Source organism: Calidris pugnax, unplaced genomic scaffold (genome assembly GCF_001431845.1).
Source record: "Calidris pugnax isolate Ruff unplaced genomic scaffold, ASM143184v1 scaffold44, whole genome shotgun sequence".
In the NCBI taxonomy this organism is placed as follows: Eukaryota; Metazoa; Chordata; class Aves; order Charadriiformes; family Scolopacidae; genus Calidris; species Calidris pugnax.
The window spans coordinates 30,214,274-30,232,785 of record NW_015094506.1 but is presented as its reverse complement, the minus strand read 5'-3'; the positions used below and the strand labels follow the sequence as shown (position 1 = coordinate 30,232,785).

At 37.5% G+C, this 18,512-nt stretch overlaps 1 protein-coding gene across 2 annotated transcripts in view; it reads right to left on the bottom strand.

Moving 5' to 3' along the window:
* Nucleotides 1-1,735: 1,735 nt before the first annotated feature.
* The window catches only part of ZNF277 (zinc finger protein 277), a 62,563-nt gene continuing 45,786 nt past the window's right edge, over nt 1,736-18,512 (bottom strand). Inside the window, exons 8-13 of one of the 2 annotated variants that reach the window (XR_001414318.1) lie at nt 12,584-12,651; nt 11,336-11,432; nt 10,769-10,811; nt 9,986-10,160; nt 8,582-8,922; nt 1,736-2,426 (exon numbers count right to left, since the gene is read on the bottom strand). Coding sequence is in view for 1 of the 2 variants with exons in the window: in XM_014964334.1 (XP_014819820.1) it covers nt 8,730-8,922; nt 9,986-10,160; nt 10,769-10,811; nt 11,336-11,432; nt 12,584-12,651 (576 nt within the window). In the remaining variant the exon portion in view is untranslated. Of the gene's footprint in view, nt 2,427-3,574; nt 8,923-9,985; nt 10,161-10,768; nt 10,812-11,335; nt 11,433-12,583; nt 12,652-18,512 lie in introns of those variants that run through there. The other variant, XM_014964334.1, reaches the window with a different exon arrangement.

Here is an 18,512-nt window from a genome sequence, read left to right as displayed (position 1 = left end):
ACCATCCTATGATTCTAAGTGGTGTCACAGAGCTGCTGGAGAAGGGAGGAGAGAAAATAAAGAGGTGTCTTTCCCTTCCTCACTATCTTTGCAAGCACTAATGTGGCTCTTTGTCATAAAAACAAGTGCTGCTCACGAGAAAAATGTATTACAGTGTGACTTGCTGCAGTTACTGGTGGCAGCAGTCAGCAACAGGAGTGAATACATTTGCTGACTGAATCTGTAAGCTGCCCACTCCTGGCAATTCCTGTTGAAATCAGGGAGAACCAAGGGTCCTAGAAAACTTACAGGAGGTTTGAGACATCAGGACTCATCGGAAGGTGGGAGGGGAGGGAAAATCTCTAGGAAGGACTCATTAGGGCAGTGTAGTTTTACCTCTGCTGTTCTATTCCTTGGCATTTAAGTGTAAACAAGTTACACTTTGTAAACATGCCTTGTAATACTTTCTGTGCTCCAAGTATTGTCAATGTCTCCGAGTCATGAAAAATTTTTAAAAATTAGTTTATTTCATATTTTTGCAAGATTTCTGATTATTCTGGGGAAAAAATGCATTTATTTGCATGCCTTAGATATTTTTGGAAATCCTGCATCTTAAGTCGTACCATTACATGGTTTCTGCCTTTTTTTTTTTATTTCATCTTACCGACTCTAAGCCTCCTATTTTCCATGTAATGTGAGACAAAAAATAAATTAAATTAAAAATCATTAATAAAACAAGTTAATAGAATGAAAGGAGCTAAAGCTAATGGTTATTTTAAGTCAATGACTGAAAATGAGATTTATTGTGCCACTTTTTAAACAGATGGCTGCCTTATAACCATGTGTCTAAGCTAAGACTCTTTCAATTGCTGTTTAAATTCAGAGGGCAAAGAGTCAAACATGTTAGAAAACAGAAGAGCAAGCAGTGACCACTGTAAACACTTGGAGAAAAAGATCAAATCTTTTGGACAGATAGAGCCTTCTCGCAGGCAGGCATAAAAACTCTGTAATTAAAAGGACAAAATACTAATTAGTTCCTTGAAATTACAAAAAAATCCAGATTTTCTTCACTATTGTAGTCACTAGAACATTGGATTCACAGCCTGTACAACAGACACGATCAGTCATCTGTTTACATTATGCGTAAATATTGTTATGTGCAATAGATTAGTATGTAATTTATCATTATTGATTTATAAAAGCCCTTTTGCAAGATCCCACAACTACTGATTTTTACATCATCCCACATCCATACAGAAAATGTGTTCTCGCCTTTTACTTCGTGACCAGAGCCCACCAACATGTTACAGATCTTACTACCTTCCTCTGCCTCTGCAAAGCCCTAAGTCTGCACGGGAAACATCCTGCACGTGTCCTAAGCTGTATTAAACCCTGAACTATTTGCAATAATACTTAGTCTAGCTTCCGGATAATCTAACAATATCTCACTTGGTTATGTGGCTTCACCTGCAACTGAGGCCTCCACTTAGATGACAGTTTGATGCTTTGGTTTTCTCAGCTCTATTTTTGGCCAATGCTGTCCTGATATTTTGAGCTTAATATTTTTATTCTAATAGAAAATGTTTAGTAGTAGTCTTGTCATCTTAATTCTTTTCCTTCCAGCAATTGCTGTCACTCTGGAAGTCAGTGCAACTTTCCACTTGATGTTCCACGGGAGTCCCCCATCCCTCCTGTGATTTCACCGCAGCTTATTATACAGTTTTCTCTTTCATTTTAGTCTTATTTTTAAGATAGTACTTGGGGCATCATTTTTATAGATTCCTGTTTTTCAGTCCCAAAGCCCTATATTTCATTTCAGGTCAGCTTTCAGTTGCTGTTATTGGACTTTGTCATCCCACAAGAGAAGAACCAAGAGTCCGAGCTTACCCTGAGGACTGCTGTGAGACTGCAAGGTAGACCTGACCGAGGAATGGTGGCAGAAGCAGAGATGAGGAATAAAATAGTGGGAACAAGAGAGGCCAGAGTCTTTGACTGTACTATTTTTAATCAGCACAAAGCCCCAAAGAAATTTAGTGGATAAACACTGTCAAACACCTTAAGGAATTCTTTTTTCAGATGGAAACAAAACTAAATAACAGAAAATCCTTCTTTGACAGGATGCTGACATTCATTTCAGATGTTGATTGGAATTCCCTCTAACTGGTTTCAAACCAATCATTAGGGGCAATTAGACAGTTTTCCCAGCGGCACCAGAGTCTAGTAGGAAGCAGCAGGAACTCCATCTCCTTAAAGGTCACTGGGGACAGTCCAGCATCAATGGGGAAATGGTCCGTGCTGTTCCATTGCAGCACAGACCTCAGCATCCTGCGGGGAGCTGGAGGTGCTGCTTTCACCTGCCTCTCTACCACACCGAGAGGGTGAAGTGTCATACCGAGGGTATCAGGGCTTCTTTTATTAAAGATTCTTTAATGGATCCCTTTTGATTTCTGTGCAAAAAAGACAAAGAAATTAAGGATCAGGAGGGTGGGGTGGTGTTTTTTTTCCCATACTTTATGTCTCCAGAAACAGTATCAGCATTACTAAGTGATCAGTCCTTTCACAGATTGCTTACCTGAAACTGTTTGTCAGAGAGGCTCAGTGCAAGTTAGAAAACACAGGCCTCTGGTTAAGATGGGAATATGAACAGCAGTACCATTGCAGTAACTTTTGAGAAGAGAATCTCATCCAAGTATCAGCTCTAATAGAGGAAAAAAGTTCTGTCTTACTCAGAAATGTTCCTATGATGACAGCAAGGTACATGCAATAGCACAAGCTTAAGGGAATCCTGAGAAATCTTATCTACCTCACGTGTATATACTTTATGAGGAAATTATTAAACTTGCACTGGAAAAGTTCTTAGAGAGCTAGGATCTTAAATGAACACTGCTTACAAAGCAAAGGAACAATTAAATGAATTAAAGGATACACAATGTTTTGCTTTTTTTTTTTCATCTCAGCAAACTCATGGCTTTATAGCTTTTAAGGCTAGAGGAGACCAGCATGGACGTCTTCTCTAACCAGTGTGGACCATGGCTACTCTACGTTATGCAGTGACTTTTTTCTTACAGAAAATCAGTCTTCCTTAGTGTGCAACTGAACACTTAGAAGATCTGTAATGTGACCGAAAGCAGAAAATCTATTACATAATATAAATTCTCTACTTAAAATCCTCAAGTGATGGCAAATCATACATATTCTGAAAATCTAATTCAGAAGTTAACCCTTCCTTTTAAAAGATGCCATTTTCAAAATGTTTAACTTTTGTTTCCTTATAGGAAGGTACTCACAAAATTAAGTTTATCCTTCTTGAATGAGTAACTATTTTGACTGTGATCTAGTCATTTTACATTAAATATTTTAAATGTGAAAATCCAACATATATAAAAATGCATACATTGGAATCCTATCTTACACGTGCCCTTTTTTTCCCTGGTAGTTATTATCATATAATCACAATCTTGCTGTTTAGGAAACTAAGGCACAGGCAAGTAACAATATTTGTCTAAGGATGTGTGGTAAGTCACTGTCTGTAAAAATACAGGAGGGCCAGCACTGTCACATGTGCATGATCCTTCTTCACAAATGCTAAGCTCCATCCTTGCTTATTTGCTCTTTATTTCAACTAGATTCAAACAAAAATATCAGGCAGTTTATTACAATAGGTCAAATATTTGTGAAGATTCACAGCGATATTTCTGTAAATGGTGTGAAGACAGATATGCATCAGAAAGTAACAAACCAACCACAATACAACTGGAAGTTTAAAGCTAAAACCAGCTAAAGGTTAAAGCATTGCTCAGCTCTGCAAAGCTGTGGCAGCAGTTTACAAAGACTCTCTAATGGGCAATCAGTAATTCCTGCATTATTTATTCCTATATTGTTCTGATATTTCCAAAGAGCATAGAAATAGAAAATAAGGCACATAAGAAGGCACATAACTTGATCCATGTAGATATCTACCTTTAGATTAAACGAATTCCATAATAGTAGGGTAGAATTCAGCTTTAAATTAGCATAACAAAATTTAGGAGCCCAGATGTAGGGGACCAGATGTGACCGAGGTGCCTAAGTTTCCATTATAGTTATTGCAGCCTAAAAGAGATATTTAGCTACCAGCCGAAAGTGCTGGATGTAGCTGCTTTGACTTAGATATCCCTCAATGCCATCCGAGATGTTCCATGGTGTCGAAAATGCTCATACACTGTTGACAGAACTGACACAAGATCTCTGAAAGATCAAGATCCTTCAGAGCAGCAGCTAGAGACCACAGCATTTTCAAGCATCTCAGATGACACTAGATGTCTACGGGAAAGGACCTGAATAAAGTTTTAGGTGTTTAATTTAGGGTGAGCTGAATGACTCTAGGATCCATAGACTACTTTTATTGATTATAATGGAAGATTAGACATTAGGCTCATATGTAATCTACACGGAGGCAGCTTCTCAGTCTCAGGATGGTAAACCAGATGGAAAGAACTGCGTTCCAAGGAACATTTGTGGCAGGAAAATGCTTTTATTTCTATCTAAATCTATGCAAAGACGACTGATGTATTTTTGGTTGTAAAAATCCCAAATTACCCTGCTCTTCCTATGGAGAGAATGAATTTATCAGGGATGTAACATACCAAATGTGAGTTCAACTAAGGGGCTACATGGTAATTTCTAAAATAGCTACCATATCTGTATCTTCATAAGCCAGAGTCTGGGAAAAGCTGTAAAATCGAACTCAAGAAGTAAATAAAAAATTTCAGTGGTGGAAGAAGTCAAATTAAGTGTGAATTAGTAGCAGAAAACTTCTAAGAAGAAAAAAAACCCCAAACACTGGGGACAACAGCATATTCAGTGCCCATGAAGACAAGGAATGAATTTTGCATGAACTAGGTTCTTCATGCAGCCACTGTTCCCTGTAGTATTTCTACAGCAGCTGATTCTAATGACTATTACATGGAAGCAGTAATTCATTCCAGGGTTACAAAATACCTGTTCCATGTGACAGTTGTTATCTAACCAAGTTTAATGTACCTGGCAGAGATAGATGAGGGCACAATTTGATCATAGACACTTCACTCACACTATTGTAACTAAAGCCCAGAAAGCATCATGACTTAACAAAAGCTCCTGGGGAAAACAAAGCACTTTTCATTTTGCCTTGCAAAAGCTTTTCTCCAGGGACCTCTGATTCTCCTTTGCCTTTGTATACATCTAAGTAAAATGCAAATAATGCAAGATCATTTAATACAGCACCAAGTCATAAGCAAAGCTGTGAAATTTGCTACTGCTCGATGACAGTGGATGGTAGATGTTGCCAAGACCTATGTCCAGTGTCTGCTCTGGACTTGAATTTGAGCATTGAGACTGGTAACCTTGGAGTGAAGAAAGTGACTGTATTTCACACTTCAGTTTCTCGTGTCAGATTTAGGTCAGCTCCTCTGTAAAATGGGAGAAAGAGCGAGATATGGTACCAGACATCCCACTCAATAGTAGAGATCTAACCAGAATTCAGAAGCAGTGAAGGCACTGAATGATGACAAGAGCAGACAGACTTTCCAGAGACTTACTTTGGTGTTTTGCCCATCGGTTGCCATTTAGCCAGCTGAGAGCAACCGCTGACAGCTCTCTCACAGCATGCCAGACAAATGTAATACAGAAACAGAAAACAGCAAGCATCTTAAATGAAAGTCAACGACCATTAACTCGTTAAGTCAGATTAAGTCTGCACAGAATTGTCAGAATAAATGGTGTGTGGAGGAGTGTCAAAGACATAATGAAGGTATTTGTAAAAAGGACAGCAGGAATTACTGGTCATCAGGACACAAACCTTTTCCTCCTTTTACCCAGATCCTTCTAAACAAGGGCACAACTTCAGATAAAATGAAGTGAGTGCATAAAAGGAATCAAGATCTATGCTAAGAGGAAATATTATGGTAAGAAATGTGTATTGGACTTAAACTAGTTTAGCTGTTTTTATTCTAATTAGCCCCACTCATTCTCCTGATCTGACTCTCTCAAAAGCATTTACCACGCACTAACTCTGTCCATTCCGTGACTTATGGCAACACTGTTTTTTTGTTGTAATGCTTCCAAAAATGCTCTTTTGTTAGAAGAACATATTTGCTCATATAATAGCTGAGCCTATACACTGTATGCAGTCATAACTGTGTCCCCTACTTAGGACAAAAAGATAACTTCAGTTTTAAAAAAGACACTGATGCTGGCTTTGCTTTAGATAAAGGACAAGAATGCCTAGGGAAAATTGTGGCCATTATACAAACAAATACAGTATGCTCCAATAAAACGTCAATTAAAAGCATCATTCTGCTAAACAAAATGTTTGATTTTTACTCTATAAACTGTACCCCAACTCTCTCTGTCAACTTACAGATACTTTAAACCTACTTTGTTGCTTGCTGTTCATATTTGAAGCAACAAGATGAACCCTAAACTGACTTCTCATGTTCCTTGTATTTTCAGTGAACAACTGCACACTGCTGATAGATTTTTCCTAAATACCTTTTCCTCTTTGTTTGAAAAAGACAATCAATCCATGTTATTTATAGAATTTCCCTCAAGATATTCTCTTAATTCTAGACTGATAAATTGCTATTTCAAATTTCTGTTGGAACCAGGAACAGCAGTCATTCCATATTGCTGATATTAACGTCTTGATTTCATTTTGTAGGGATCTGAGTGACTCAGCATCAACATTCCTCATGATTAGGAAATGTTTTGCAATTTGACTTTATGATATATCAATAAAATTTTATCTTTCCCTTAATGGGCCCTTCTGAGAGGGGCTTGCCATAAAACACATTCATGTGCTGCTGATTTAGCCATAGTTCTCTTGCTGATTTTTTCCATTGCTCAACACACTTATCTTTAATGTAAACCCCATCAGCTCTTCGTCTCACCTCAGCTAAGAATCTGACTGAAAACCTAAGACTGGAATCAATTTCTCATTTAGAAAGAAAATAACTGCTTAGGAAGACAATTACTTCAGAGGGGAAAAAAAAATCAACAGCAACAGCCATTATGATTACTGCATGAAATTAAGAAATTTACAAATGCAAGAAGTACCAACTATAGCTTATTTAAGATGGTCAGATATTCTAGTTAAAAAATACTGAGGTTGCTCCTCCTACATTTTTTGCCTGTTTAATCAAAGCCAATGCAGACATATGACTACACCTTTTGTCTGTATTCTCAACACCCGCTGAACTACTTCTATCCCATTTCCTCTTGGCAGAGTCAGATATTGCTTCTGCCTCTGTTTCATGGTGCAGTTAAGTGGCTGATCTGTCTTCCTCAGTACATTTTCAGCATGCTGTTGTTCTAACTTATCTCCAGAGCACCTGGGCCCAAGAGAAAATAAGAAAGGGGAAGTAAAGAGAGGTGCTACAGGGTGACGGGTAATGCCAGAAGAAAGCAAGTTCAATGCAAATTAAAAGAACTGCAGGATGAATTAGGCTGGATATGGAAGCTTAGCAGAACACAGGTAAAGATTTGAACTTTAGCTCCTGCTCCCAGGTACTGGTATATAATTCTCAATCACCCTATAATGACAAATAACAACTCTTGTTGACAGCAACCTATTTAAGGCAATGAGGGATGTGCAAAAGCAAAGCTATGGCTTTGAATCTTCCCAGGCAGGGAAGGGCACTGAGCTGAGACTCCCATACTTTGAAAAAGTGCTCCAACACCAACCTAAAGAAGAAAAAAGAACGAGCTGCCAGTTTTGAAAGTGGTTATATGTATTATGCAATGCAAAACCTGGACTCTGGAACTACCTAAAATTTCAGAGGAGAAAGAGAGGCAGGAATACCTAGTATGGTAGCAGGACCTATGCTGTGAGTTGCTTTGCCTTATGAAGACCAAAGTGATTTCTGGACATTCTGAAGACCTTCTGTTACTTTGGGAACTTTGTAGTTCAATATTAAAGGAAATAGTGTAACTTTAATCGACAGTTGAGTTGAGATTTTGAGGATTTAATTTGGATTTGTGTGTCTGCGTTCCCCTAAGTAATTTCTTTTGCACCTCAGTTCATGACCATACAAGAAATCTACTTTAAATTCTTTGGATCTTTGATACAACCAAGATTGCAATTGTTCCTATGCTTTTTTAGGCTTTGGATTGGCATCTTTCCATGCAGTCAGATATCCATGGTCTTTACCAGTGTTTCTGAGCCAGTTTTCAGAACAGGCACAATATATCTTAGATACTGACGATGAATAATAGAGATATACAGATCTGTTTTCATTTTGAAAAAGGTCTAAGTTTAAGAATAGCAAAATTTGCTTTACATAACAGACCAAGAATTATATGCAGGCTCTTTTCCATATGCTAACACATATATGCAATAACACATAGAAGACTCACTCATTGGCTCATATATCAAGACACATTGTCTCAATTGTTCGTGCCTTTCACAAGGTGGCCTTAAAATAGAACTTTGATTCTTATGTATTCAGAAAAATAAAAAATAGATGAAAAATCCTATTTGTAAATAATACTAAAATTTTTGGAGAGTCAAGCAGAAAATCCAGCATTTAATTTTAAAATAAACCTAGAATTTAAAGGAAGATAAACCAAAACATTTTACACTTACATTTTATTTAGTATTCCCATTCATGTAATATTTCCCCAGCAATAACATTTATGACTTAAACTGTATTCCAATATCAGTGAAAGAAATGTAAGTGGCCTTTTTTGTCTTGCAGAAGAAACACTCAAAGGTCAGCAACTGTGATTCAAAGTCAAAATTTCTCCTGACTCTTGTTCTCTTCATAGAGGAGCTGGTTTAAAACACTGCTCTGTTTGAGAGCTTTTAGGTTGGATATATCTTCACTTACAACAGGGATGTCTTCACTTTGATCCTCAGTTATCAGATCTTCACTGTCTGACAGTGCGCATAGGAGTGTATCATTTTCATAGGTAGGAAAATAATACCTGAAAGCAACAAGGTATAATTACTAGATAATCAAATATTTTGTTTGAAAGAGGCAGAGCATATTTTATGAAATTAGATTTTAAAAAAGGAAAAGTGAGAAAGTTTGGAAAGAAACCAAACAAATACAGTTGTCTGGAATGAGAATAAACTGCACACCCAAAAAATCAACTGGGATGTATATCTTAGAAGAGTAATACAGAAGAGTTGGCAACAGACCTTTCCCCTATTTCTTCACTCATATGCTGTCACAACTGAAGCCACAGATTCGGATTTGTCCCACAAAAAAATGCTGAACTGAGACGTCTGAATTACAACATAGGTGCTTTACCACCCATGGCATCATCTCCCAGACCTATTCATCCTGCTTACAACCTGAGTTAGTGTTCTGTTATATTCTCTATTTGCTATGGAGAAAACTAAGAGTAAACAACCAACCTGTTTTGATGTTTAAAGTTAGGTAGATATTATGCATATATCTCTATTAGACATGCAAAAGAAGGGGTTTGGTTTGTTTCTAAAACTATATACCCAGAGATATTCTATAGGTTATATCTTTACTAGCAAGGAAATATATGCCAGATGCCCATCCCAGGCATGATCTGTATCTGTATAGAGAGCTAATGGGTGGAAGAATCTTGTGTCCACAAGTGGAGCATTCACTTTGATGCACAGATTCAACCTTGGTTCCACCAGGAGGAAAACTGCTTCAAGTGCACCACACATGCTTTCACTGTTCACTGCACAACTGTAAATACAGGCAAAAGACAATTTTGCAACAATAAACTTCTCTAGCATACTGACCTGACAGCACAGACACAATTTACGGGGATAGTGCATCCTGGATGCAACTAGAGGAGCAGTATCACATGTTCATTTTAGCTTTAGACAGTACAAGGATTTATAATTCTGAGTACTTTTGAGACCATTTATTATTTCATCTGGGCCATTAGAGCTGGGGAGCTCAGGGCACTGTTGCACTGGTAAAACCCAGAAGTTTCAACTTACTGTTTTACAGACATTATCAAGTAACAGTATAAATGCTGGAGAAACGTGTGCCCTTACTGTGGTTGATCCCACGTAGACCTCGGGGGCAAGAATGTAATGTCTTTGGTCTCTTCCATATGACTTATCAGTTCTCCTTTAGACTGAAATTTCTCCTGGCAATTGTAACAACGACAATGATGGATTTCTCTTCTGATGAAGTTCACTAGCTTTACTTGCTGATAAAAGTTCAGACCTGAGAGAGACAGTAGTGAACAAGCACTTGAGGAACGAAAGAATTAATTTACAAATGCTTTCTTGGATTAAGCATAAAGATTGATAAGGGTTTATTGAAGACCAGCACTGCCTGATTGCTGTAATTTCACAAATTAACTGAACAAATGCTTCTTCCCAGCTGCAGGGGAACTAGCCCTTTTTTAAAGGTACAAATCTTGCTTCCTCTCAGTCTACAGGAGCAAGCAAACATTGGCCAAACACAGCTTAGAGCACAGCCTTCTACTTTGCAAGCAAATCTTAACAACAACAGCAACAACAACAACAACAGTAGTTGTTGTTGTTATTATAATTATTATTATTACAGGGCTCCAGCAGCCAGACCTGGGACTCATAGAGTGAGTGTTTATAGAAGCTACTCTGAAAAATAACCCAATGGTTTTATGGAAAATATCACACATAAAGTGTTCTTGTGTGTTCTTTTGTAAGCTGACAGAAACAGTTTCCATAATGGAAAAGTTAAATGTCCAAACAAAAATCAAATTGCTACACTTGTTTTCCACTATTCTTGTGATGTGGTTTTCTCCAGATTAGTGGCAAATGCTGACAAGTACAATATCTCTTACTCACCATGCTCTGACTTTATTTTAGGAAAGTCAAATCCATGTGATTTCTGGAGGAAAAAAAGAAGGAAAGAATAAAATATCTTATTTCCACCGCCTCTACTATTCCAAGTTAAAAACATTTCAGCTTTTCAAAGACTGACACAGACAAATGCATACAGACATGCAAACACAAACATGTACACGAAACAAACCCTCAGAACTTTTGTTTCATAAGAAACTTTCATATTCTCTTAAATTGCAAAACTCCTGTTAAATAGTTCATTAAAACTGAAACACAGATGCTAACCATCAAATGTCTTAAATCATCAAGGCACTATAATATTAAAGATGTTACATCTTTTTTGTTTGTACCAGTTTGTACAGACAAGTAATAGCTAGTCATACTCTCAATGTACAACTTGACTCCTCTGCATGTTTTAGAGAACAGATGCTGGAAATGCATGCAGTACTTCAGTTCTGCACTAAAGAGGGCATTCTAATGCAGCAGCTGATTTGATCTTAACAAAGATGCTACAATCTTACTTCTTAATTTCAAAGTGATGAAAGAACTGATATTTAAAACGAGTCTTACCTGCATGTGAAGATACAATTTTTCTGTGGTGTCTGCTTGTTGTTCACAGAACAGGCAAACTGCACACACAGGATGCTCCTCCCAGTCAGACCAGTCTCTTATGTTTAAGAGTCAAAAAGATTCATTTAATTATAGAAAATAGAAGAGACATTTTGTAAAACGGCACTTTAGATTCTGTATTCACAGCACTAGATCTAAATCGATAGAAACTGATTAGTTTAAAGGAGTGGAAGGGAGTGTGAATTTATAGCTGGATACATGATTAGAATCTGGTTTACAGTCTGAAAAAACTACGAAGTCAAACATAATTAAGAACTTAGTATTTAAACAATTAGATAGTAAGACAGACACAGTAAGACAGGCACAGTAAGACTTACTGTGCAGACAGGCAGTAAGTCCTATTTGAATTTGCCTGCACTAACAAACAGGATCTTAACTTGAATTTCTATCCAGTTTGGCAACTCATCAAATACTGCGTTCAGTGTTTATTTTTATAAGGTCTTTTAAAATTCTTATACTTTTCTAATCTTTCAATACACCAGCCAAAGACATAATCATCAGGCAGAGTTCACTCTAAGTGCTATTTACTTATCAAATATTATTATTCCTGAAAGAGACACTAATTTATGCTATGTTTAGACATGCACACAGAAAATACTTATCCAACACATCTATTTAGAACTCCAGTACTGCTGAGAGACAGAAATATAACTGCAACCAGGTATAATCAAGCAAAATTAAGCTCAAGTCACAGAGAGAATCAGGAAGGTCAGGGGCCCTGTTACCCACAAATTAATTCCTTCTTCTTCAATTCTTTATGGCCAAGGAAGCCACCTTTGCTCTGATCTGAGGGCCTGGACCACAGAAGAATGCAGAGGAGAGGTGGATGTTGTCCTAAATCAGCACTGTTGAAAGGTTTCCTTCGAAATCCCATTATCAGATATTTTCATACCATTCCTTTCTCATGCTGACATTTTTGAAGTTTACTCTTGACTTTTAAATTTGAACAAAACCCATTCAACTGTTTTTTAGCACACAAGTCAAAAAACCTGTTTTGCCCAAAAAGCAAACGAAAAATAGGCTTGTGGTTGAAATATGAAATTTACAGCCCTTATTGTGGAGAACAATTTGGAGTTGATTTGATTGGCTTCAATGAATGTACTAACTATGCACAGCATTTCCCCTCTAACTACTTTCAGTAATAATGGTCTTGACAATCTTTATAATAGCCACTTAAGTAACTCTTACTCTTCTAGGTTACATAGCAATTCCCGGTCATCCTCTGACTGCACTTCCTCCCAGGACTTTCCAAATTCCTGTGGAGAAAAAAGAAAAGAAAAAAGATTTCCTGATTCACACGGCACGTCATATATCAACTGAATGAACCCCTGGGATGTCACAATCAACGTCTTAGTTTGCATTGTTTTGGTATTTCTGGGAGTTAAAGGTAGTCATACAACACTGGTTTAGTAATAGCTTTTAAAATAACAATTTGTTTTGTCTTTTAATTGGGCATTCCTACCCTATGTCTGGAAAGAAGGTGATTTGGTGCAGAGCTTTGCCACACTAACCAAGATGTTCCTGAGTTGGGTATGTTATCACTGCCTCGAGTTTGCCATCACACTTGCTCAATCCAATCTGCCTACCTTGCTCTTCGGGCAGTGTAAGCTGCTTAAACAATGCAGCTATCACAACTGAGGCTTTGGCTGGCACAGCTACACCAGGCAGCGCTCGAACCTTCTACAAGGTTATGTCATCAAAAACCCATGGTGCAAACCTAGCTAGAGAGTACTCCAGACGGGCAGGAGAAGCCAGGGCGTAGATCTCTGAGCCAGACTCCAGTTTCTCTTCCACCCCCTTTCTCAGACGTGAATCTAAGCACATCTATTCATGGTGTTCTACTCTTCCTTTTACTTTTTGTGTTGTTTATTTATAGCTTAAAGACCTTCAGCACAAAGTATATCACAATACATTTGTGCAGCGTTCAGCACAATGGCAAGCACTCTCAGCATGACTGCGATATAAATAACAGGCAATAAAAAGCTGAAGCACTCTTCTGAAATACCAACAGTGATCTTTAGTTAGTGTTTTTCTTTCCTCTGATTCTTCCTGCTTTTAAAAATAAACCAGAGCAAACTAACCAGTAACCAAAATAGTATTTTTGAACTCATACTTTTGATGGTTGTGAAGGATTCACAAAGATCATTGTTAATGATCTTGTCTCCATTAAAAAGGCAGACAAGAAAAAGATTGTTCTTTCATTTATTTCATTCAAATATTCTCTCTGATAAATATATTTAATAATATCCTTAGTAACAAGTGTTATTATTGTCTTTATGGTTGTTTGGAAAAAAAAAAGAAAGATATCCATCATTTAACAATTTAATGAGAATTTTCAAAGCTGTTAGTGTCTATCAGGTAAATGATAAACAAACGTCTCTAGAGAGCTCTAAGCATAATGTCATCGTATATTACAGAATGAAAATTCAGTAATTAATTCAGTGGTGCTACATGGTAGTGAGTAAACTCTCTGAGTTACGGGGGAGACTCATTAATGTCACCATTACTGTGAGATAACATGAAGCCATTAACACCTCTCACCACATGTTCTCGCAGCTGCACACTGGTTTCCTATGGCTGTTAATGTTAACACCTTAATGAGAGGATAGTGGCTCACAACCACCGCAAAATGAAGATAAATTCTCACAATTTTCCCCCTTATCAGCTTGAAGTATGTGTGCACAAACGAGTTCGTTCAAAACAGCAGCCAATATTAAGCTTCACCTTTTAATTAAAGGTGAAAGGGGAAAACCACGCACAAGCTTTGTTGCTGTTTCTTTCTGGTGTTTCTGCGAAGAAGGCAGAGAAGGACCTTGTAAGAGGTCTCTGTTTCCCTCATCTATTTATATTCAGAGGAGAAAAAAAAGGAAAAAGCTAATCAGGTCTTGTATCACTGGAAAATTGCATGGTGAATGGATAACCAGGCATGCTGTGATGAAAGGGCCAAGAGACCGAAGCAGACCAATTCAGTGGGAAACAGCTCTTCGAAACATTCTTAAAGCTCTTTCAGTTTTTATAATTTTCTTTTTTAAAAAACACTTTTTCAGTTCTGTAGCTTGATGGGCATGTGGGACCAAGGGCGTCTTTGTTAAGTATTCAACTTCCCTTGCTCTTTCATCCAAGATGCAAGAGCTCCCAGCAATCATCTCTAGAGATTACCAAGAAATTCTTAACAAAACCAGAGAAAAAACTAGACTTGATATTATTAATAGTTCAACCAGTAGAAAACGCATAATTTAAAAAGCTGCAAGCTGTGCTATATACCCAAGGAAAACTAACTTTTTTAAGAAAAATACTTCCTGTGTACCTCACAGAGACAAGGTTCCTACAGAAAAGTGAGGGGAGTATGCAAATGTGTGTGGCTTGATTTCCTCTTCCAAAATGAAGTCTAAGTGCACAGAGATTAATTGACTCACGGGCAATTTATCTTCTCAATTTGAGCACAGTTTTAAGGGTTCTACAGGGAGAAGGTCTGTGTGCTTCACTGAGGGAACATATCTCAACTTGAGAAGAAGTGCTGAGATGGGAGAAACTAGAAACAGCAGCTGGTATCTCAAGCGGTGTTCCCAAAGGAGCAGTTACTGAACTACATGCAAATGTAGTTTCAGACCCGTGGAGCTCAGAAACTCCAAACAGATGCTGCTTTCCCCTGCAAATTTCCTCTCATCCTTCTTCTCACCTGCCTTATTGCGATCATCTGAATTGTTTAATATTGCTGCAGAGCTCAAGATGCTTCATCAGATAGAAGAGACGATCTTACCCCAACATTAGTTAATAGACATTGGGTGAATTTTAATATGAAGCGTTCCCTGACTTGGGAGATTTTATTAAGTCCTGAACTATCACCAATTGATAAAAGGTTTTCCTTTACTATTTTACAAAATATACACTGTGTAAGTCAAAACAGGCTAAATATAAAAGGTAACCCCAACAACAAAACATTCTTCCCCCAGGCCCCAACTGACAATAATGATGATTTAGGGCTTGGCAAGAAGGAGAAAACATCTTTTTTTATCTTTGAGGAAAAGTAAAAGCTTTATGAATTAAGTTTTCTAGTAAGTAACAGGTACCATTTCCAACCATCTAACTTAGTCATAAGCACATTCATTACAGGGATGTTACATTACTATAGATATATACCATTAGTCAATTTAAAAACAAATATCTGTGCTTCCTACAATGGATATTTTATACTGAAAATACTGCTGGTAAGAATCAGATGAACACAGAAGGAAAAGGTCCTGTCAGTCTGGGTCCACCTCAGCTCCTTGGGCTGGGAATAAGAGAGTTTTAATACTGCCTTCTGTTCTTTTATGGCCTCCAGCAGGCACTACAGACTACAAAGTTATTCCCTCTCCATTTTTACTTGGCTTTTTGTGCAAGGTGAGTCATGGGGCCACAATCTAACATAGGCAGAGAAACAAGAAAAACAGGTTGGAAGCTTTTTTGGAGAAAAGAAAAATAATGTAACCTACATATATATCTTGGATGCGTTGTTGCTCAGTTCTTCACCATTTACTATCAGTTGTTCTTTTACAATTTATACTTCAAGCCTTTCCGAATAGGATTGGTATCATCTTCTATACTTATCCACTGGGGAAGGGACCCCACTGCCTTTCAAGTAATTTGCATAATTGCAAAACTCCCACTCTAATTCAATGTAACTATCTAATAATAAACTTTTGATACTTGCTTATTAAAGACATCTATTATACATGCGTATGACAAAAAAAGCTTCCACTCCTACTAAAGATCATGTGTAATGCTCTTATCTTAACACTAACCCGTGAGCAACAGAACATGTCAATAATATGGGGGTAGACAAATCAAAGCAGCTTGTAGGTCATGACAGAAGTCACAGAAAGTCACAGAATACCAGAAGGAATCTGCACTTATATTACTCATTGCTATGGCAAATAGGAAATTTAGGAGAGGGAATTACCAACACAAAGAGATAAAACATAACTCATGTTATGAAAACAGATTCTTATAACTGCACTAAAATCTCAAGTGAAGCCAAAAGCAGAATGGAAGGAAAGGAAGGTGGCAGGCAAGCCTACTGCTTTAAATGAAATCAGTGGGAGCTTTGCCATCAGCTTAAAAATACAAGTAAGAACTGGCCAGAAGATCATGAGGCAATTCAGCAGACGTTCTCAGGCCATCTGAACAAAAAGCCCTTAAAGCCTTTCAGTACAAAAGCCACAAAATAAAGGAAACTGCCAGTTCCAGCTTAATAAGACTATTTTACTCAATGCTTGGTGGAGATAATATATAATGGAAATTTGTAAAAAAAAGGACAATCATGTCTGTAGGATGGTTGTATTAAAGCACTATCCAATTAAATAGCTTAAGATCCAGTTGCTGATAGAAAAGCTTTAGAGTGCACATCCTAAAAGTAAGGTGGATAAGACTGTAATAATATTGATGTTTATCATTAAAGACCTACTTAGTCTTATAGTTTCTTTATTATGAAAACAAACTTGATCAAACTGGCACAGAAATATCTCTATTACATTCTCAAAATTCAACCTTTTCTGTGAAAACATACAAAAAATAGATAAATTGTACACCTACGTCTTTAGGTCAAGATGAATTCAGTAGTAAATTTTGAAACAGTACATCTATCATTTCAGATAAGATATTTAATCCATGTCTGTGTCTGTGAAATCGTATAATTCCCCTGGACATTTAGAGCTATGCAAAGCACAACTTTCAGCCTCATTGATAAGTCAGTAAAGCTTGATAGTACACATTAAAAAAATATCCTCTAGTAAATTGTGAGGGGAATTGTGGGGGAGAGGAAGCAGAATCTCTACATCAAGTCATTACTGAAAGCAGACCTTGCATTACATCTAGAATTCACTCAATATAGGATTATTTTTTTTTTAAGCCGAGTCTATCACATTAATATAATCTGCTATAGACTACATCAAAGTTTTTCCCTTTTATCTTTTTCTCCTTTATGCAAAAGGATTTACCAAAGACTATTTTGAAAGCAAACACTTTCTACTACATAGGAACTTTCCTAAAAGTTTCACATTAATGAAAAATGTAATCTTGTGCAACTTCAGTGTGTAAATACACATTTTATAGCAAACTATTGTATAAGTGTTTAAGACAGAGGTTTTAGTCTGCTTTTAATCCTTTTTTCCAAAAAAAAAATCCTTTCTTTAAATGAAGAAATGTCAGAAGTTTTGATACGGCTACAGTTTGAAAGATCAGAAAGACAGAGCAGAAACAGTCCACTGGGCAGAACATAGTGAGAGGCAACTGAAAATTTGTGGAAAGAAAACATGGCTGTAGCAGCACATATAGAGCCAGACAAAGAATTGTGATCATTCGACGTACATCCCAGAAGCACTGACAGCACAGTGGTACAAACCCTGCACGTGCAGATGCCCCTGTACAATTTTAAACATTTTTGTGGTTTGACATATCTTATTTGAATGATATCTACCATGTTCTGTCTGTAACAGCAAGGACCTGAAAAATACATCTCTAAGTGATGCTGCTAAGTGATCAATACCTGAACTGGTTCAGGCTGGAATAAGAAGTCACTCTGCGAAGTCCTGCCCAGAGTGTCACCAATAACTAAAGAGGACCAAGGCCCTGGCTTGAGCGCTGTCCTGTGATTGCCCAAACTGTTTAACAGTTGGCATCTTCTGCAGCCATGCCCGCAGTACTACCTAGACAATGCCTGGACATGGTTCAGGAAGCGTACAGGCCACAGATCATAATCAGCAGCAGCATGGATAAGGCCACTAGTTTTGGAGCAACTGGAGAGAGTGGGAAAAGGGTTAGGTATACAAATATTAGTCTTGCTGTTATATTTAGTTTGGCATATTCTGCTTATTAACATGACACAACCACTGTGCACTGATGTTATGCGCGTCTGCACTGATCTTATGACCCTCCTGCACGTCTCTAAAATTTCTGCAGGAGTATCACATGGTTCTCTGTGCTCCTGGGCAGTCAGCTAGCTCAACTTCCTGATCAAAGCTGGGACAGATTCAAACCTGAATAATGAATGCAAATTAGACAGAGAAGGTAATTTAAAAAGGATGCGAAGTTCTGAAAGCATAAGATTACCTGCCGGACTAGCAGAGAAGAACGAAAC